This window comes from Tamandua tetradactyla, chromosome 6, assembly GCF_023851605.1.
Source record: "Tamandua tetradactyla isolate mTamTet1 chromosome 6, mTamTet1.pri, whole genome shotgun sequence".
Classification (NCBI taxonomy): Eukaryota; Metazoa; Chordata; class Mammalia; order Pilosa; family Myrmecophagidae; genus Tamandua; species Tamandua tetradactyla.
In genome coordinates this window covers 3,171,750-3,194,428 of record NC_135332.1, presented here as the reverse complement: position 1 = coordinate 3,194,428, position 22,679 = coordinate 3,171,750, and the positions used below count along the sequence as shown (strand labels likewise).

The 22,679-nt window shown below is 37.1% G+C and overlaps 1 protein-coding gene and 1 non-coding gene across 10 annotated transcripts in view; both read right to left on the bottom strand.

Moving 5' to 3' along the window:
* The window catches only part of EFCAB3 (EF-hand calcium binding domain 3), a 104,212-nt gene that overhangs the window by 14,284 nt on the left and 67,249 nt on the right, over positions 1-22,679 (bottom strand). For all 9 annotated transcript variants that reach the window (XM_077163473.1, XM_077163468.1, XM_077163469.1 and 6 more), the window contains 2 exons: positions 17,508-17,701; positions 15,341-15,525 (listed from right to left, as the gene is read on the bottom strand). In XM_077163473.1, coding sequence (XP_077019588.1) covers positions 15,341-15,525; positions 17,508-17,701 — 379 coding nt within the window. The remainder of the gene's footprint in view (positions 1-15,340; positions 15,526-17,507; positions 17,702-22,679) is intronic.
* LOC143689130 (U6 spliceosomal RNA) lies at positions 6,824-6,930 on the bottom strand. The gene has a single exon (XR_013178597.1). It is a non-coding gene; the product is annotated as a U6 spliceosomal RNA (small nuclear RNA).

Genomic DNA, 22,679 nt, shown 5'->3' with positions numbered 1-22,679 from the left:
CTCTAGGCATTCCTAGATTATACTGTCTCAGTCTTTATCGTCTATCTTTCTTTCTGATTTCATTTGTGCCCCCAGGCCTCCTCCCTCTATCATTCTCACATTCAGCAAAATTGTATTGTTTTAACAAAATTGTATTACAGTTAGGTAGTATTGTGCTATCCATTTTTGAGTTTTTACAATCAGTCCTGTTGCACAATCTGTATCCCTTCAGCTCCAATTACCCAATATATTACCCTATTTCTATCTCCTGATGGTCTCTGTTACCAATGAAATTCTCCAAGTTTATTCACTAATGTCAGTTCATATCAGTGAGACCATACAGTATTTGTTCTTTTGTTTCTGGCTAATCTCACTCAGCATAATGTCCTTAAGGTCCATCCATGTTGTTACATACTTCATAACTTTATTCTGTCTTACAGCTGCATAATATTCCATAGTAAGCACATAATATTCCATAGTAAGCACAGCTTGTTTAGCCACTTGTTTATTGATGGACATTTTGGCTGTTTCCATTTCTTCACAATTGTAAATAATGCTGCTATAAACATTGGTGTGCAAATGTCCATTTGTGTCCTTGCCCTCATGTCCTCTGAGTAGATACCTAGCAATGTTATTGCCAGGCCATATGGCAATTGCATACTTAGTTTCCTGAGGAACCGCCAAACCTCCTTCCACAGCTGTTGTCCCATTTGACATTCTCACCAATAGTGGATAAGTGTGCCTCTTTCTCCACATCCTCTCCAGTACTTGTTGTTTTCTGTTTTATTGATAATGGTTATTCTGGTAGGTGTGAGATGATATCTTATTGTGGTTTTGATTTGCATTTCCCTAATAGCCAGGAAAGTTGAGCATCTTTTCATGTGCCTTTTGGCCATTTGTATTTCCTCTTCTGAGAAGTGTCTGTTCAAGTCTTTTGCCCTTTTTGTAATTGGGTTGTCTGTCTTTTTGTTGTTGAGTTGAACAATCTCTTTATATATTCTGGATACTAGGACTTTATCTGATATATTGTTTCCAAATATTGTCTCCCATTGTGTAGGCTGCCTTTTTACTTTCTTGACAAAGTTCTTTGATGCACAAAAGTGTTTAATTTTGAGAGTTCCTATTTCTTTCTTTCTTTCTTCAGTGCTCATGCTTTGGGTTTAAGGTCTAGGAAACCACCTCCTATTATAAGATTTATAAGATATTTCCCTCATTTTCTTCAGTTTTCTAACAGTTTTATGGTCTTCGATCTAATATTTAGGTCTTTGATCCATTTTGAGTTAATTTTTGTATAGAGAATGAGATATGGATCCTCTTTCATTCTTTTACATATGGATATCCAGTTCTCTAGGCACCATTTATTGAAGAGACTGTTCTGTCCCAGGTGGGATTGTTTGACTGCCTTATCAATGCTCTATTGTCCATAAATGAGAGGGTCTATAGCTGAACACTCTATTCTATTCCATTGGTCAGTATATCTATCTTTATGTCAGTCCCATGCTGTTTTGACCACTGTAGATTCACAGTATGCCTTAAAGTCAGGTAGTGTGAGACCTCCAACTTCATTTTTCTTTCTCAGGATACTTTTAGCTATTTGGGGCACTCTGCCTTTCCAGATGAATTTGGTTATTGGTTTTTCTATTTCTGAAAAGTAAGTTTTGGGGATTTTAACTGATATATCATTGAATCTGTAAATCAATTTAGGTAGAATTGACATCTTAACTATATTTAGTTTTCCAATCCACGAACACGGTATGCCCTTCCATTTATTTAGGTCTTCTGTGATTTCTTGTAACAATTTCTTGTAGTTTTCTTTGTATAGATTTTTTGTCTCTTTAGTTAAATTTATTCCTAAATATTTTACTCTTTTGGTTGCAATTGTAAATGGAATTTTTTTCTTGATTTCCCCCTCAGATTGTCTATTACTAGTGTACAGAAACACTACAAATTTTTGAGTGTTGATCTTGTAACCTGCCAATTTGCTGTACTTATTAGCACTAGTAGTTTGCTGTGGATTTTTTGGGGTATTCCACATATAGTATCATATCATCTGCAAACAGTGAGAGTTTTACTTCTTCCTTTCCAATTCTGATGCCTTGTATTTCTTTTTCTTGTCTAATTGCTCTGGCTAGAACTTCCAACACAATGTCGAATAACAGTGGAGTAGCGGACATCCTTGTCTTGTTCCTGATCTTCAGGGGAAAGTTTTCAGTTTTTCCCCATTGAGGATGATGTTAACTGTGGGTTTTTCATATACTCACTTTATCATGTTGAGGAAGTTCCCTTCTATTCTAATCCTTTGAAGTGTTTTCAACAGGAAAGGATGTTGAATTTTGTCAAATGCTTTTTCTGCATCAATCAAGATGATCATGTGTTTTTTCTGCTTTGATTTGTTGATATGGTGTATTACATTAATTCATTTTCTTATGTTAAACCATCCTGGCATACCTGGGAAGAATCCTACTTGGTCATGGTGTACAGTTCTTTTAATGTGCTGCTGGATTTGGTTTGCTAGAATTTTGTTGAGGATGTTTGCATCTATATTCATTAGAGAGATTGGTCTGTAGTTTTCTTTTTTTTTTGCAATATCTTTGTCTGGCTTTGGTGTGAGGGTGATGTTGGCTTTGTAGAATGAGTTAGGTAACTTTCCCTCTTCAATTTTTTTGAACAGTTTGAGCAGGATTGGTACTAATTCTTTCTGGAATGTTTGGTAGAATTCACATGGGAAACCGTCTGGTCCTAGACTTTTCTTTTTGGGGAGCTCCTTAATGACTGATTCAGTTTCTTCACTTGTGATTGGTTTGTTGAGGTTGTCTATTTCTTCTCAAGTCAGTGTTGGTTGTTCTTGCCTTTCTAGAAAGTTGTCCATTTCATCTACCTTTTTGAGTTTATTAGCATAAAGTTGTTCATAGTATTCGCTCATTATTTCCTTTATATCTGCGGGATCAGTGGTTATGTCTCCTTTTCCATTTCTGATTTTATTTATTTGCATCCTCTCTCTTATTCTTTTTGTCAACCTTGCTAAGGGGTCATCAATCATTGATTTTCTCATAGAAACAACTTCTGGTTTGGTTGGTTTTCTCAATTGTTTTCATGTGCTCAATTTCATTTATTTCTGCTCTAATCATTATTTCTTTCCTTTTGCTTGCTTTGGGGTTAGTTTGCTCTTCTTTCTTTAGTTCTTCCAAGTGGACAGTTAATTCCTTGATTTTTGTCCTTTCTTCTTTTTTGATATAGACATTTAGGACAATAGATTTCCCTCTTAGCACTGCCTTTGCTGCATCCCATACATTTTGATATGTTGCATTTTCATTTGCCTCAAGATATTTACTGATTTCTCTTGTAATTTCTTCCTTGACCCACTGGTTGTTTATTGTTGAGCCTCCATATATTTGTGAATTTTCTGGTACTTTGCCTATTATTGGTTTCCAACTTCATTCCTTTATTATCTGAGAAAGTATTTTGTATGACTTCAATCTTTTTAAATTTATTGGGACTTGCTTTGTGGACCGAGCATATGGTCTATCCTTGAAAATAATCCATGAGCACATGAGAAAAAGGTGTATCCTGCTGTTGTGGGGTGTAATGTTCTATAAATGTCTGTTAAGTCTAGCTCATTTATTGTATTATTCAAATTCTCTATTTCTTTATTGATCCTCTGTCTAGATGTTCTGTCCATTGATGAGAGTGTGGAATTGAAGTCTCCATTTAGTATGGTAGATGTGTCTATTTCTCTTTTCATTGTTTGCCTCATGTATTTTGGAGCATTCTGGCTTGGTGCATAAATATTTATGATTATGTCTTCTTGTTGAATTGTTCCTTTTATTAATTCATAGTGTCCTTCTTTGTCTCTTTTAACTGTTTTATATTTGAAGTCTAATTTGTTGGATATTAGTATAGTTAATCCTGCTCATTTCTGATTGTTATTTGCATGAAATATCTTTTCCCAATGTTTCACTTTCAACCTATGTTTATCCTTGGGTCTAAGATGTGTTTCCTATAGATTGCATATAGATGGGTCCTGTTTTTAAATCCATTCTGCCAGTCTATGTCTTTTGATTGGGGTGTTTAATCTATTAACATTTAGTGTTATTACTGAACAGGTAATACTTTCTTCTATCATTTTGCCTTTTGGATTTTTGTAATTTTTCTTCTTTTTACCTTTACTGATAGTCTTCCTTTCTACACTGTTCTCCACACCTCTCTCTCCTGTCTTTTTGTATCTACCTCTAGTGCTCCCTTTAATATTTCTTGCAGAGCTGGTCACTTGGTCACAAATTCTCTCAGTGATTTTTTGTCTGAAAATGTTTTAATTTCCCCCTCATTTTTGAAGGACAATTTTGCTGGATATAGAATTCTTGATTGGCAGTTTTTCTCTTTTAGTAATTTAAATATATCATCCCACTGTCTTCTCACCTCCATGGTTTCTGCTGAGAAATCTATTCATAGTCTTATTGGGTTTCCCTTGTAGGTGATGGATTGCTTTTCTCTTGCTGCTTTCAAGATTCTCTCTTTCTGTTTGACATCTAACATTCTGATTAGTATGTATCTTGGAGAACGTCTATTTGGATCTATTCTGTTTGGGGTATGCTGCACTTCTTGGATCTGTAATTTTAAGTCTTTCATAAGAGTTGGGAAATTTTCAGTGATAATTTCCTCCATTAGTTTTTCTCCTCCTTTTCCCTTCTCTTCTTCTTCTGGGATACCACAACACGTATATTCATCCGCTTTATGTTGTCATTAAATTCCCTGAGTCCCTGCTCATATTTTCCCATTCTTTTCCCTATATTTTCTTTTGCTTGTTGGATTTCAGATATTCTGACCTCCAGTTCACTAATCGTATCTTCTTGCCTCTTGAAATCTGACATTGTAGGTTTTCATTTTTTTCATCTCTTCTACTGTGCCTTTCATTTCCATAAGTGCTGTAATTTGTGTTCTCAGACTTTCGATTTCTTCTTTTTGTTCATTCCTTGCCTTCTTTATTTCCTCCTTCAATTCATTGGGTTGGTTTTTGATGAGGTTTTCCTCATCAAAATTCAGAACAATCTGAATTAACTGTTTTAACTCCTGTATCTCATTTGAATTTTTGGTTTGTTCATTTGACTGGGCCATATCTTCTATTTTCCTAGTGTGAGTCATTATTTTTTGCTGGCATCTAGGCATGTAATTACCTTAATTAGTTATTTTCTTGCTGGATGACTTTGTTGTCTATCTGTTCTTTGACATTCAGTTCAGCTTATTCTAGACCTCTAGCTTAGGTTTTGTTTAACAGATCCGAATTTTTCAGTTCTTGTTTTCTTGTTTCTTGCCTTGCCTGTATGGTGCCTCCCCACCCCCCCACCCCTGCCTTAGGAGGGCCTACTTAGGTATTATAGACACCAGTCAGATTTTCCCAGACCAAACTGGCCTCCTGTCAGGAGGAAAGAGTCACCTGCATCAGTTTTCCCTGAGGGTAAGACCCAGCAGGTTGAAAGACTTTCCTATGAAGTCTCTGGACTCTGTGTTTTTCCTATCCTGCCCAGTATGTGGTGCTTTTCTGCCTGTGGGTCCCACCAGCATTAGGTGATGTAGTACCTTTAACTTCAGCAGACTATCCCTGCTGGGGGCGTGGTGGAGACAGAGGAGAGGTTGTAGGCTGGTTTTAATGGCTTCAATTTTCCAAACCCTGGGGTCTAAATTCCTTGAGGGAGGGAATCCACCTGAGTTGGGCCCCACCCCTCTCCTGGGGATGACACAGGCTCCAGACAAACTCTCAAACAATCTTGTTTCTGCTGATGCCTGGGGCAGTAGCAGCCCGAGAAGCCCTGCTGCTGTATCCAAAGGCAGTCCAGCTTTTGTAGAAACAGCCACAAAAAAGAAAGAGAAAAATTCTTTTCAGAGCAGGACCCCCATTCCTCGGGTTTGCCAATCAAGAGCATAAGTTAGTATGTTGCTTTGTGTACTTTCAGATCCTATATGACCCTCCTTTCCTTCAGGGCCCAGACCCTTTCAAGTATTATGTGCTATCTGATCTAAAAAAACCTCTGTTTCTTTTTTTTTCTTTTTCCTTTTTCTGTCAGCCCTGCCCCCTCAGCACTGGGGCAAAAATCAGCAACCTTTGCTTTGACGAGGTTCAGCCGAGATGTGGGCCTAATTTTAGTAGTCAGAATTTGTGAATTAATTCCACAATTGGAGCTTAGTTGTACTCAGCCCCTGCTGCTAGTAAAGTCCCTTTCCTTTCCCCTCTGGGAAGCAGCCTGTGGGGGAGATGCACCGGCCGTTGCAGTTTGGGGCAGGCACTCATGGTTCTGGGAGAGTTCACAGCTGGTCCAGCTGGTCCAGACTGGGGTATGCTGTGAGTCCAGTCACTGATGTGGCCCCAGCAGTTATTCTGTACTGTTCCTGGCTATTTAGTAGCTGCTCTGGAGGACGAATTAAATCCCACACCTCGCTAAGCCACCATCTTGGCACCCTCTAAAGATCTCCTCTCTTTGTATCCCTGTTTTTACTCTTTATAGTGATTATTGATTTATTTGGATTTTTACAACCGTCTTGTTTGCATTTTCTATTTTTCCATGTTTTCTCTCTTCATCTTTTTTTCTCTTTGGTTTGGCAACTATTCATTTTAGTTTTTAGTAATTATCCTCACATTATTAACACTTATAATTAATGTAGCAAATTATAGATTTAACCAATATCAAAAGCCTCAGCCCAAACAATAAAAATAAACTTGGAAAGCTTTAATTATTTTTCCAGTGCACCCGCTCCCCTGCCATCTTCCATGTTATCATGATCTAGTTTTTTAGTTCCTCTTGTCTAATATTCCCCAAATTAGTAATTATTATATATATTTTTCCTTTCTTTAAAAAATATGGAATGTTTCACAAATTTGCATGTCATCCTTGCACAGGGGCCATGCTAATCTTCTCTGTGTCGTTTCAATTTTAGTATATGTGCTGCTGAAGCAAACACTATTATATTTTTGATTAATATTTTTGAGTAGGTAATGCATGCACATGGTTCAAAATTTAAAAAGTATGATGAGTATAAACTGTGATTTCCCTGCCACTTCTTTCTCCAACATCCTAGTTTCCCTTTGTAAAGGCAACTAATATAATTTTCCTAGGTTTCCTTAGAGAGGTATTTTACAAGAAAAAAACACACATATATAGGCATATTTAATTTTTCCTCCTGTTTACACAAATGGTAGAATACTGTACATACTGATTTGTATCTTGATTTTCCATTTGAAGATCTTTCCACATCATCAAAGAGTTTCTTCAATCATTAAAATGGGTACAGAATATTTCATTGTATGGATGAAACATAACTTAATGAACTGGTCCCTATTAGTGGTTTTCAGTGTTTTCCCAATCATTTGCTAGTATAATAACCCTTTAATGAATTGTCCTATACTAATGGCATTTGGGTATATGCAAGGATAAATGTATATCCTAGGTGGCTTCCTAGGAGTGGACTTCTTAGGTCAAAGAACATTTAGTCTGTCATTTTGGTATATATTGCCAAATTTGCTCCACAGACAGTGAACCAATTTATACTCCTATCTGCAATTTATGAGCACACTCATGTGTTTTTAAGCTTTTTGATACTGAGCCATCTAATATGGAAAGAATAATATCTAAGGGTGGTTTGATTTATATCTTTCATGAAGAGTAAGGTTGAATATTTTTTCATATGTTTCTTAGAGCTGTCGGCTCATATCCTTTGTCCATTTTTCTATGAGTTGTAAGTCTTTTTCTAACCAATTAAAAAATCTTTGATGTAGTTTGGAGATTAGCTCTTTGTGTTATGGGTTATAAATATGATATTTATTTTGGCCATGAAGAGATTTTTGATTTTTAAGTAATTAAAATAATATCCTTATAATTTTATCTTTGGAGCTTGACAGTTTGATTAGTGTGCATCTTGGAGTGGGTCTATTTGGATTTATTCTGTTTGGAGTACACTGTATTTCGTAGGTATGCATATTTATGTCTTTTATAAGAGTTGGGAAATTTTGGCCACTATTTCCTCAAATATTCTTTCTGCCCCTTTCCCCTTCTTTCTCTCCTTCTAGGATACCTATGTTGCATATGTTAGTGTGCTTTGTGTTGTCAGTCATTTTCCTGAAACCTTGCTCAAATTTTTCCATTCTTTTCCTAGTTGTTCTTTTGTCTTTTGAATTAGAATGCTCTGTCTTCTAGCTCACTCATCCCTTTTTCTGCCTGTTCAATTCTTCTGTTGTGCATCTCTAAGTGCATTTGTCATCAATTGTGCCTTTCATTCCTGTTCTGTTATTTTTCTTTGCATGCTTTCAACTTCTTCATTATGCTCGCCTACTGTCTTCTTAATATCCTTTATCTCTTTAGCCATCTCCTTGAATTGATTTAGGAAATTTTGATTAGTTCCAATTTTTTTTCTTAATTTTTTCATATATTCCTCTGACTGGACCATATCTTCCTGTATCTTAGTGTGTCCTGTCATTTTTTTTTTTTTTTTTTTTTTTGCCAATATCAGGCATCTGATTATCTTGATGGGTTTATTCTGAAGGTTTCTTTCTCCTGTCTAGGATTTTGTTTTTGACTGGGTTTGTGTTAAAGCTCTACTTTGACAATTGGTTTGTCAATATTTCCTAGCCAAAATAGGGCCAGGTAGGGGCACAGACCAGACCCAACGGACCCTGGGGAGAAGTTCAGGAATGAGTCCAGGAAGCCTTTTTTTTTTTTTTTTTTCTTACTTTCCACTTTCCAAGGTTGCACTTTCCTGGCCTGCTCATTGGCAGTCTATTTCCCTTGCCTATAGGAAGGCAAAGGCCCTTTGCCAGTTCTGCCTTGATGTAGTTGAAATAATGGCATGGTAGCACCTGACCAGGATGGGCTAGAAAAGCGGGATTCAGTGGTCTAAAATTGCCAGGCAGTAGTTGAATCAGTACATGATTGTGTCTCCCTCTGAACTTGGAGCGGAAGACTCCCATGGCTGTCCCCATTCGGCAGCAGCCTGCTAAGCAGGACTGCCTGATGCTGCTTGCCTTGAGGGTGGGAAATGGGTGCCTGTTGTCACAGACAGAATTATGGTCTCTAACTGTGGTTGCTCAGTCTCTTCATCCTGTACTTTCCTGGATGTTGCACAAACTTCCCTGATCTCTGGAGCCCCAGAACAGTTGCTTTGGACAGTTTCTGCCACTCTACTCACACTTTTGGAAGAGAATTGAGCTCTTTAGCCTCTCTCTATTCTCCTCCATTTCCCTGGAAGTATTAAGTAGCTTTCTGATTTTAAAACTAATTTTTGTGTTATAGGTATGCCTTCCCAGAGTTTTTTCCCAGCATTTTAAGGTTTATTTTCTTTCCTTTCTCTTCTCCCTTTCTTCCTTTTATATTTATGTCTTTGACTCAATTGGAATATGTGTAAGGTATGAGGTATGGATCTCGTTTTCCCCCCAGATCGCTACCCAGTACTCTGTTTTTAGAAAAAACTATCTTTTCCCCATTGATTTAAAATGTAGGTTTCCTAAATTAAAATCACATAAGTATTTTTATTTTATTCATTTGATCTGCATGTTAATTTGCCAATACCACACTGTTTTAGTTATTGAGACTTTTTTCCCCAATCTTTTAAAAATTTTATTAATTAAAAAAAATTACAAGAAACAAACATTCCCAACACATACACTCAGCAATTAACAATATCACCACATAGTTGCATATTCATCATCATGATCATTTCCCAGAACATTAGCATCAATTCAGAAAAAGAAATAAAAAGACAACAGAAAAATATAACAGAAAAAAAAATTTTTACAGGCCATACCCCTTACTGATCCCTTTCATTGATCACTAGCATTTCAAACTAAATCTATTTTAACATTTGTTCCCCCTATTATTTATTTTTATTCCATATGTTCCTCTCATATATTGACAAGGTAGATAAAAGGAGCATCAGACACAAGGTTTTCACAATCACACAGTCACATTGTGAAAGCTATATCATTATACAATCATCATCAAGAAACATGGCTACTGGAACACAGCTCTACATTTTCAGGCAGTTCCCTCCAGCCTCTCCATTACATCTTGGATAACAGGGTGATATCTACTTAATGCATAAGAATAACCTCCAGGATAACCTCTTGACTCTGTTTGGAATCTCTATTGAGACTTTTTAATGTACTTAATCAATATACTTTAATATTTAATAATGCTATCCCCTGCCCTCATCACATTTTTCCTTAAGTTTATTCTGTTTGTTATTGCTTATTTATTTTTCTTTATGAACTAGAATGTTTAGTTATAAAAGTCCTTTGGGTATATTTTTAAAAGTCACATTGAATTTATAGATCAAGTAAGAAAGAACAACATCTTTGCATTGTCAGACATTCTTGAGTTTATTCATATGCCTTTATTCATATTTTCTTCTGGGTCCTGCAGTGGCATCTTGACATTTTCTTTACATATAAATTTTCACATTTCTAAGTAATCTCTAGGTTTTGGATTTTTTTTTATTATTATATATGGAGTTATTTTATCTATTATATCTTCTAACTGGTTGTTGTTTTGTGTCATTATTATTATTACAATTTTTTTGACCCAAATCCATGTTTTCTATTTCTTTTGTTCACCATGCATTAACTCATGTCAAAATGTTATTGGCTCTTTAGTTTCACTGCAATGTTTCAATCAAGTTGGATTTATTTGTATATATATCTTGCTCCAGAGTGTTCTTCAATCTAAGAATATCTTTCATCAATCTAGGAAAATTCTCAACTATTATCTATTTGAATACTGCCTCTCTTCCTCTCTCTCTATTCTTTCCTTCTAGACCTCTTTTTATATTTGTTGAAACTGTTTACGCTACTCTCCATATTTGTTAATCTTTCCTTTAGTTTTTTTCTCTCTGTGTTGCATTCTAGGTAAATTCCTCAGCTTTGTTTTCTAGCTCACTAATTATTTTCCAAGCTGTGTACAGTTTGTTTTTTAACTAGTTTTTTTTTTTAACTTCAATCACTATATTTTTCATCTTTAGAAAGTCCATTTGGTTCTTTTCAAATCAACCTTTGCCTACCATTCTACATAACTTCCTTCTTATTGTGATTACTATTCCTTTTAAAAACATCATTTTAAACACATTTATTTTGTCATCACTTTCAGATTATTCTATCACATTATTGTGGTAATACTCCACCTATGTGTTTTGTCTACTGACTTTTCTTCAGGGTAGATTCTTTCCTTGTATGGCTTGTAGTTTTTGTGAACTCATCATCTTCAAAAGAGATTTTTTGTATGTGTGTGAGTTGTGTGAACCTAAAGATTTGGATGTCCTTGTGTTTGTATCTGGCAGAGTTCTGGTCTGAAACCAGTTTTTAGGGTGATTTCACTGCTTGGAGATTTTATCCAACATGGAAATTAAAAATTCAGATACCTTATTGAGTTTTAAATATGTCACAGGTTACTTTCTTTTCCATTCAGAGTTTTGGGCAAGTCAAGCTTGGGCCTGTTGACAGAGATTTTACTCCTCCTTTCACTAAGAAGCAGCCCTTCCAAATTCTATTTTAGAACAGATTTCTATTCCAGTTCCTCACCTTCAGTGGTCCATATCTCCTGATCCTGAATGATCATCAGAAACCCAAACCCTAGCCATCAGGGCCTGGATCCATGTGATCCAGCTTCTACCCCTCCCCTGGCCACTCTTAGGGTCATTTTACGAGTTTATCATTCTGGTTTGAGGTTCTCCCTTGCTTTCTGAAACATTGGAATTTCCCTTTCTTTTGAATACATGTATTGAGAATATGTCATTGTTTAATTTCATCCAGTGTTTTTATGTAGTCACAGGGAATCTGTATGTGGGGTGGGACACGAGGAGTATGTAGGTGAGTTAGGTAGGGGTCATGTTAGCTGAGTCATTTTCATTCTGAAATTAGGATGTTCCATTTCTTGGCTTCTAATTAACATTTATAAATATGTAGAATACTGGATTAGATGTTTTAGTATATTAGAGTAGAGATAATACTGTGTGTATTAGTTAGGGTTCTCTAGAGAAACAGAACCAACAGGGAACACTTGCAAATATAAAATTTATGAAAGTGTCTCACGTGACCGTAGGAACGCAGAGTCCAAAATCCACAGGGCAGGCTGCGAAGCCGATGACTCGAATGGATGGCCTGGACGAACTCCACAGGAGAGGCTCACCAGCCAAAGCAGGAATGCAACCTGTCTCCTCTGAGTCCTCCTTAAAAGGCTTCCCATGATTGGATTTAGCATCACTAATTGCAGAAGACACTCCCCTTTGGCTGATTACAAATGGAATCAGCTGTGGATGTAGCTGATGTGATCATGACCTAATCCTATGAAATGTCCTCATTGCAACAGACAGGCCAGCGCTTGCCCAATCAGATGAACAGGTACCACAACTTGGCCAAGTTGACACCTGTCCCTAACCATGACACTGTGTTATTTTAAATCTATTACATATTTACATATGGTATAATTATTAATATAGATATGTAATTTAATAGGTATAGCATGTTATACTTATTTATAGCATATTAGATTAGTATATATGTACCTTTATAAATATAGTACATGTAATAAATGCAGCAGATATGCATATGTATATATGATGATAATTAAAATAATAATTTACTCAAGTGAAATTCACATAACATAAACCATTTTGATCTGAACAATTCAGTGCCATTTAGTACATTCACAATGTGGGTGTTGAACTTTAAATAGGGTGATCATAGAGAGCCTCCTGAAGAGACAATTGAGTCAAGACCTAAAAGAGATGAGGGAGAGAGCTATGCAGATATTGGGACAATAGCATTTGAGGCAGAGGGAATAGGAAAGCTAAAGGCCATCAGGCATGTCTGATGTGTAAGAGGAATATTAAGGAAGCCATATAGATGGAGTAGAGTACACTGGAGGGTGAGCAGAAGATGAGACTGTTAGATAGGCAATGAAGGTCTACAATCAGTGATGTCCAATAGAACTTTCCACAATGATGGAAATGTTCTACATTTCTTTGCTGTCCAATATGGCATCCATTAGCTACATATGGCCATTGAGCATTTGAAATGTGGTTGGTGCAACAGAGGAGCTGAATTTATAATTTTATTTAATTTTAATTACTTTAAATTTAAATAGCCACTAGTAACTACCATTATCGGAAGACTCAGGTTTAGATTGTGTACGGCCTTGTAAATTATTGTAAAGTTTGGCTTTTATTCTGAGTGATATGAAAAGTCCCTGGAGGGAGAAGGATTTGAACAATGAATAAAAAAGTATTTGCAAAGTCCCCTTGGGGAAATGGTGAGAAAGGGGGAAAATTCAACTTCCCCAAGTGGAGAATTCTTGATATTCTCACAACCAGTGGGAACAACCAAAGCAATAAGCCAAGCCCCCAATCTTGGGGTTTGTTCATATGAAACTTAACCCTGCAAAGGATAGGCTAAGCCTACTTAAAATTAGGCATAAGACTCACCCCCAAGAGAACCTCTTTTGTTGCTTAGATGTGGCCTCTTTCTCTCACCCAACGCAACAAGCAAACTCACTGCCCTCCCCCTCTCTGTGTGGGACGTGACTCCCAGGGGTGTGGACCTTCCTGGCAATGGGGACAGAAATCCTAAAATGAGCTGGGACTTAGCACCAAGGGATTGAGAAAACCTTCTCCACCGAGAAAGGGGGAACAGAGAAATGAGACAAAATAAAGTTTCAATGGCTGAGAGATTCCCAACAGAGTTGAGAGGTTATCCTGGAGTTTGTTCTTACACATTAAATAGATATCACCTTTTTAGTTAAGGTGTGACAGAGAGGCTGGAGGGAACTGCCTGAAAATGTAAAGCTGTGTTCCAGTAGCCATGTTTCTTAAAGATGATTGTATAATGATGTAGTGTTTGCAATATGACTGTGTGGTTGTGAAAACCTTGTGTCTGATGCTTCTTTTATCTACCTTATGGATAGGTGAGTAAAACATATGGATCAAAAATAAATAAATAATAGGGGAACTTAGATTGAAATGCTAGTGATCAATGAAAGGGAGGGGTAAGGGGTAAGGTATGTATGAATTTTTTTCTGTTTTCTTTTTATTTCTTTTTCTGAATTGATGCAGATGTTCTAAGAAATGATCATGATGATGAATATACAACTATTTGATAAAAAAAGAATGTTCACATTGTATGTTGATTAGTTTTATTAATAAAAATTTTAAAAAAGTCATTGGAGGGGTTTAATTGAATCATTTTGACTTTTGTGTTGAGAGTAGACTGAAGAGGACAAGGATGGAAGCAAAGAAGCCATTTAGGAGGCTGTTGACACTATCTCTGGTGAGATAATTACAGACAATATAGCACATTGTGGACTCTCAATAAATAATACATATTATCATTTTCTTCCATCCAAAAACTGTTTATTGAGTCTACTATGGGCCAAGCTCTGTTCCAAATGATAGATGATAGGGCATCTCATTGAAAGAAACAAAGTCCTTGCCTACATGAATTGTATATTCTAGTTGGGGAGATTGACAATAAACTGATAAACAGGTGGGTGGCTCAACATTGGGAAATAAGTTTAAAAGCAGATAAATGTCCACTTATTTCCATCTTGTCAGAAATATTTGCCTGTGGGTGGGACTTCATAAAGACAAAGTCTGAGCTTAAGGTCATTGGTGACAGTGACACACTTTGGAACTCTAGGCCCACAGGGGTCTTTTAGGGTTTTCATAGTGATGTGAACAATACATGGGTCTCTGGAATCCCACAGGGCAAGCTGGTGTCCAGCAAATCCTGATCCTGTTTCTCAGGCTAGGACGACTGGGACAATCTTGAGGTAAGGCTAAAACCTCCTGATGTAACAGCCAGCACCTTGAGCACACTTGCTTAAGATCTTAAAACTCATGATGGCGAAGGTATTTTTTTCAGGAAGGACACAGATAGATTAGAGGCAACCGAACTTGAAAGAGGGCCGGCAGTGCAGCAGGGACCATAAATGGGGGTCTGGTCCATGGGCAGGATGTCCCCTTCATCACAAAATTGCATCACTGGATTATGGACCTGGTCTTCTCATCCCATGATGGCTGGCCCAGCCATGATTCAAAGCTGGTTGAAGGAGTAAGGGGCAGTAGATGGGTGGGTGAGTAGATGGGAGAGCAGCCAGAGTGAGGATTTGAGGTCCTTTCTATTGCTATTATTCTTATATTCTCCACCCCCCAACCCAAGCCTATAATAGTATTTTTTTTTCAGTCAAACTATTTGTTGAAATTAAGTGAAATGTTTACACTCGAGCTTAAATTTAGACAAACAGCTATGGAATCAAGTTGAAATAACTGAAAATATATTATAAAAAGCAACTGAGTGTTTAAATTAATTGATGTGACATAATCCAAATCTCACCTGTGTTTTCCAGTCTCTTTTATGGAAAAAATAATTCTCAAAGAAATTCAGAGGCTCCTTTCTCCTTAGCATCTCTAATTTCTGCATGTCTTTGAATGGCTTCCCCATCACCACTCCATCCACATCAGGAAACAATGGAAAGATGGGTATTTTTGAATATGGGCTATCTGAGGGGGGATTACATCCTAAAAAAAGGTAAAAACAAAAGTGTTATCACAAACAATATAAGAAGAAATTCACATATAAGACATATATATGACTCACTCTCACCAGTGAGGGCTGGCGAAGCATGACCGATCATTTCCTAAAGAAACCTGCTCAGTCACAGAAGCCCATCTCCCTAAACTATCAAGGTGAGAAATGTGATGAAAGAACTGCCATATTTCTTCAATTTTAAGATTTCTGGTCAGTCCCTATAAAAGTTTTATTTATAAGTCTTGATGTACAATAGAATTTCAAAAGGGCTTCATTATTTTCCAGTTTAATCCAACTTGGTTTTATTTAGAGAAGACTACCCCCCCCCCCCCCATTGGAAGCAAAAGAACTTCCTAAGAGCAACACTTCTCTAAAACAGCCCAAGGGATTATATTGAAAGTCATCTCCTTAAAGCTAATCCTTTCCTCTGGGTGTGGACCCACTGTAAGTAGGATCTTTTGAACAGTGAGATCTTAACTTAAGATGCGACCCACCTCACTCAGGGTAGGTCTTAATCCTCTTGTTAGAGTCCTTTATAAGAGAATGAAATTCAGACAGAGAGAAAGCCATGGAACCAAGAAGCTGAACGCAATGAAACTTGGAAGTGAACGGAGAGACCAGCAGACTCCACCATGTGCCTTGCCTTGTGACGAGACTCGAGAATCACAGGCAACCAGTCTCCAGGAAGAAAGCACTGCCTTAACAGTGCCTTGATTTGGATATTTTTATGGCCTCAGAACTAAGAAATAGAAATGTCTTCATATAGATTATGGTGGTAAAATCATAACTATGGGAACTATTGATTGTTTAGGCAGGATGAATTGTATGATGTGTGAATAAAGTTGTTTAAAAAGTAAGCAGAAAGATACATGTACTGGGGAAAATGTGGAGAGAGGATGTACGTATTCACTGTTGGTGGGAAAGCAGAATGATGCAGCCTGTCTGGAGTTCAGTGAGGTGGTTCCACAGAAGGCTAAGAATAAGGTACCATATGATCCTGCAACCCCATTATTAGGCATATACTTGGAAGAACTGAAATCAGGAACACTAATGGACATTTGCACACTGGTGATTACTCATAACTGTACTTACAACTCACCATGGATGGAGGTGGCCTAAAGGTATATTGACTGATGAATGGAAGGGTGAATCATGGTGTATACATACAATGGGATATTGAGCAGCTACAAGAAGGGATGAAGATGTAAGGCAAGCAACTACGTGAATGGACCTTGAGGACAGTATGTTGAGTGAAACAAGGCAGAAGTTAAGAGACAAACATTAAAAGGCCTCAGTAATATGGACTAACTATAATGTGCAAACTCTGAGAATTGAATTCAAGAGAATAGGTTATCAGGGGAAGGCTAGTTATCTAAGCTCCTAAACTGTAAGCTCCATAGCAGCCACAACTATTCCTTAGTTCTAACAGTTTATTTAATGAGATGCTGAGCTCATTGTGTATAATTTGGTCATTCTCTGGAACTTAAGGTATTCTTTTATACTTTTATTTTTTATTCTTATTTTTTTGGAGTAATGAAAATGTTCAAAAATTGATTATAGTGATGAATGCACAACTATATGATGATACTGTGAACCACTGATTGTACACTTTGATGATTATAGGGTAAGCGAATATATCTCAATAAATCTGTTAAAGAAAGACCTATATGTGATGCCTATTTTTCTTGGTTTCTTCTTCCCCTTGGTGGCCAGGCCTCCCATCCCCTACTCTCCTATGCCCATTTCCCACCTATCCACAGACTCTGGGCTTCATCCAGGTATCTGAGGATTTAGGTAAGATGTACATTTGCTTTCAAATGATACCTGTATGACAAGAGACCAGTTACTCAGAACCACAGTAGGCTGTGGTTCTACTCTTAGAAGTAGAGGCATTTGGCCTCTAGGATTTATTTCTGACCAGTCATATACAAATAAATTCTTTTAAAACAGTGGGAGGATAAGTGGCTCTTACTCTTGAGCTCTTCAAGAAATTTATATAAATCTTTTTCTTTCATTATTGCAACCCGGGAAGCATTAGCAAAGGCAGCTGTGCTTGAGCTTGGAGGCGTGCATATGTCTGGTTTGAATCTCCGTTTTCCATAACCTGTGGCATAGGGACTCCATAATGTTCCTGCAGCAGTTTCCTGGAATTTTCTTCGGAAATAGCTAAAAAAAAAACCAACAACCCAGAAATGGATAAAAAGTGCTATAGTCCTACTGAAAATTGCCCATGTGTGGACAAAAAAAAAAAAACAAAAAAAAACTTAAATTGCAAATTATGTATGCTAAATTTATTTTCAATTTAATTTGTGTACCATATACTCATTAACAATATATGTTTTATGCCTATTTCTATGACATTTATGGAATACCTACTGAAACTTACCACTGGCCATTTGACTATTTTATATCTGTAGTCCTTGGGCTCTGGTTTTCCTCCTCTTTCCCAAGTCCTTCCAATCTTATCTAGAGAAATCCTCTGATCCTCAACAAACCCTAAAGAGTACCAGTTTGAATACAAACATTAATCATGCCCACTGTCTACTCTTTTATTACCTTGTTTTGGGTTTAAAAATGTGACTTTTTTTAACTAAAAGAAATTCTTATTGCAGAGAATTTGGAAAACATAGAAAATATTACCAGTAATATTACCATCCAGATTAAGTAATTTTTTATTGCATTTCTTTCCAATCTTTTTTTTTTGAGTATATGTTTGCATGTGCACATGTATATGAACATATTTATAAAATGTTACTATGCATTTTATAATACATTCTTATAGAATAAGTACAACAGGCTATATATGATAAAGATTGTAATTCACAGTAAAAATATCCTCAAAGGTATAAATGTCTGATTTATAAACATATGTGCCAGTTTGAAACTTAATTATGTACCCCAGAAACGCCATGTTCTAATCCTGATCCAATCTTGAGGGGCCAGACCTATAGTTTAGGGTGGAACCTTTGATTAGATTGTTTCCATGGAGACAGATCCACTCAATTGTGGGTGTGACCTTTGATTAGATGGAGATGTAACTTCTCCAATTCAAGGTGGGTCTTGATTAGTTTACTGGAATCCTTTAAAAGAGGAAACATTTTAGAGAAAGCTCAGAGCTGATACAGACAGAGATGTTTGGAGAAGCAGAAAGAAAATACCCTGGGGAAGAGTTTGAAACCAGAAGTCAAAGGACTAGCCATATGCCTTCCCAGCTGACAATGGTGTTCCAGATGAACTGGTATTTCTTGAGTCAATGTATCTTTCCCTGGATGCCTGAGTTTGGACATTTTTATGGCCTTAGAAATGTAACCTTGTACCTTAATAAATTCCCTTTTTAAAAGGCATTCCATTTCTGGTATATTGCATTCTGTCAACATTTAGGAAACTAATACAACATTCATGCTGTAAATATCAGTGACCACAGTGTTAAGAAATCAGATTCCTTTTTGCTGTTGGAATGATGAACATCTCTTTGCAGCTGTGGTAGGGATCCCATTGATCACTGCTGCTGAGGTGGCAGGATTTGTTTCTCCCTGCTTTTGGTAATGGGGGCTTCAGTACCAATGTAGAAGACCTTACTTCTCCTGCGATAGACTGGTCAAGCTTGATTCTCTATCTTGGAAGTGGGCTTTTTCTTTGTAAGTTTTGCTTCCCTGGAATTCCAGTGAATTCACAGATACCACTTTAGTTGTGTGAACCTGTTTGAATAAAATATTATTCAAATTTTCTGTGCCTTATTCCCCTTATCTGGAAATGGGGATAAAAGCAGTATTCCCTCTTAATGCAGTTGTGAGGATTAAACTAAATAACACATGAAAAGACTTTAGGACAACGTCTAGAACACAGTAAGCACTCAACAAATATAAGTTTTTGTTTCTTTAGTCCCTTGTAAGATCCATGTTCTTGAATATATCTCTTCTGGAGCTCTCTATCCCTCTGCTTCCACCTAGAATAGTTTTGAGACAATCCACAGCTATGACTTAGACTTTTTCTTAACCATGATCCTGAGGAGGAAGTCCCTTTGCCTCCCTCCTGTTTGGATCTTGTGTTTCCTGGATCCTATGTTTTCCTGTTTATTATGTGTACTCACTCTTCTTGGTGGACATATCCTCCAGTAGCTTCTGGCGAAAGAATGCATGAGATGGAAATTTTTTGTGTCTTGCTAGTTGAAAATGTGTATTCTACCTTCATACGCAATCATTTGGTTGGGTAGGTTGGAAGTAATTTTTCCCCAGGCACTGGTCCATTGGCTTCCTGCTTTAAATGCTGCAGTTGAGAAGTCTTTTATAATTCTTTTGTATGCAAACAATTATTTTTTCTTCTTGAAAGACTTTAGGTTCTTCCTTTTTTCACTTGATGTATTGAAATGTCATAGTAATGTGCCAAGTGTGGGAATGGGTGTTTTATCATTCATTGTGTTGGACATTCAGCCGATGCTTTAAACCTAGACTCATGTCTGTGAGTTCTGGGAAGTTTTCTAGTATTATTTCTTTGATGATTTCCTCCCTTCATTTGTTTATTCTGTTCACTGTCTAGAATGCTGATAATGTAGATTTTGGACAGACTTTCTTGTCTTTTTAATTTTTTCCCTCTCTCTAGTTTTCTAAGAGTTCTTCAAATGAAATTTTAATTTCTGCTATCATAATTCCCAAGGTTTTTTTTTGTTGTTGTTCTTTTAAATGTTTCTTTTATTTATAGCTTCCTGTCCTCATTTCAAAGTCTCTAGGAGAATATTATAGTATTTTTTGTTTGCAACACGCATTATCTCTAGTTCCTGAGCCCTTTCTTTTCCCTTCCTGTTTTAGTTTCCTAGACAGCATAAGCAACTATTATGAAATGGTTCAGCTTAAACAATGGGAATTTATTCGCTCCTGGCTTTGAGGCCAGGAAAATGTCCGAATCAAGGCACCACCAAGGCATGATATTTTCCTCTTGAAGACCGGCTGCTGGTGATCCTGGCTTCTCTGTCACATGGCAAGGCACACAGCAGTATCTCCTGGTCTCTCTCCTCTCTTCTAGATTTCACATTCTTGCTTCTGGGGCTTTCTCTAATGTCTGAATTTATTACATTTATAAAGGACTCTAGGAATAAGATTAAGAGCCATCTTGACTGAGGTGGGTCACAGCTTAACTGAAGTAGCCTCATGAAAAGGTCTTACTTAAAATGGGCTCACACCCACAGGAATGGATTAAATTTAAGAACATCTTCTGGGGTACATACAGCTTCAAACCACCAAATTTCCCTTCTCTTCCGTTTCCTCCTCTTTCTTTCCCTTCCCCTTTCTTTCCTTACTCCCTCCCTTCCCCTTACCCCCTTCCATTTTCTCTTTCTTCTTCTTTTTGTTTTAGTCTTTTTTTAGTGACATAAGTTTTCCTTAAATGTCTCTTGATTGTTGGACGTCTATTCATATTTAAGAATGAAAGTAAGCACTCTTTAAGCTAACTGGAAGCTCTTTGGTGTGGTGGGTCTTATTTGAGTGACACTTCATTGTCCGATAATTGATCAGAGCCATGATGTTTCATTAAGGAACTTTTTAACTGGAGAGGTGTCCTCTAATATTTTACTGGGTAGTATAAGTCTAACTGACAATATGTTGGGAACTAGGAAAAAGGGGGTCTGGGAGAGGGTCTCACTAATCCTCTATTTTTAGTGCGATAATCCCCTATTTAGTGTGATATTCTCTCTCATCTTCAGTTGTGTCTGATATCCCTGAGTCCAAACCTCTTCAGACAGAAAAGTGCCAGAGCAGTCACCTGATTTTAGGGTTTAGGGAGGGCAGTCTAAGGGTCAAACTGCTTTTCCGGCTTCTGTAAACTAGTCTTTCTGCTTTGGGGTCCCTTAACCCCCTGCCTTCAGAGGTTCCTGATGCCTCAGTTCTTGAGCCTTTCAGATGTTCTACAGTGAGTCCTGCCTTGCTTCTTGACTTTCTTCACTGCAGGCACTCAAGTTTAGGCTTTCTCTGATCTCATTAGCCAACAAACAGTCATCCATTTGCTTTCTGGCTTCCAGAATGATGTTGATATCTCCTGTCTGTTATCTGTTTATACCCCACAAATAAGTTGACTATTATTTAAGTGCAGTTTCAGCAGGGAGGAGAGGTAAACATATTTATTATATTATGTTTAACTAGACTGCTATTTTTTTAACCTTCTAAAATCTGACTTCCCCCCCCCCCCCCATTATTCCTTTGGAACTGAAGGCTGATTATGATTTCTTTACTGTCAGTCCTCTCAGTCCTCATTTTACTTGGCCTCTCTTTAGCATTTAATTCTGGTGGAAAATCTGTCCTCTTATGAATTTCTCTGTGGCTCTAGCTTCCCTGACCCCACACTATCCTGGTTCTCTTCTTTCTTAATTTTTTTTTTTTTTTCATGGGCAGGCACCAGGAATCGAACCTGGGTCTCTGGCATGGCAGGCAAGAACTCTGCCACTGCACCACCATCACCTTCCCCGGGATCTCTTTTTGAGTACTAATATTTCCTTTGCTGATTCGTCTTTTCTTTTCCATTCAATAAATATGACAATTTCTTATTGTTGTATCGCCAGCCTTCTCTCTCTCATTTCCTTCTTCAGATCTCTTTTAATATCATGGCATAAGTTATTTCTTCTACTTTTATGGTTTCTAAGTTTATTTCTTCACCCAATTTTTTTTTTCACTAGTTCTGCACTTCAGACTTACTGTGGGACATTTCCACTTAACTGCCCTACTCTCATTTCAAATACAGCTTATTTAAAAACTTCCCCTTTGCTTCAACTAGTCTCTTTCTTTTGTATCATTTGGTCATAAGTCTGCCTACCAAATTTTTCTATACACTATTTTCAGGATAAATTTCCTAAAATAGATTCAAAATACTTCACTCCCTTATCAAACTCTGTCTTCCCCATTGCCCTCACTTTCAATGGCTCCTACTGATTAGAGGAAATTTTAGAGGAGATTTTCTACATGGAACTAATCCACATTTCCAACTTTGCCTCTCTACTATTCCCCTATATAAACCTCATGTTCTGGCCATAATTATCTGCTCATTATTCTGTATATACCAAGTGCAGTCTGTTTTCTGTTTCTCACAACATTCTCTTGTTGGACTACTAAATCAGATACTTACTAGCTCTATGATATTTGATAAATATTGGGAGCTGAAT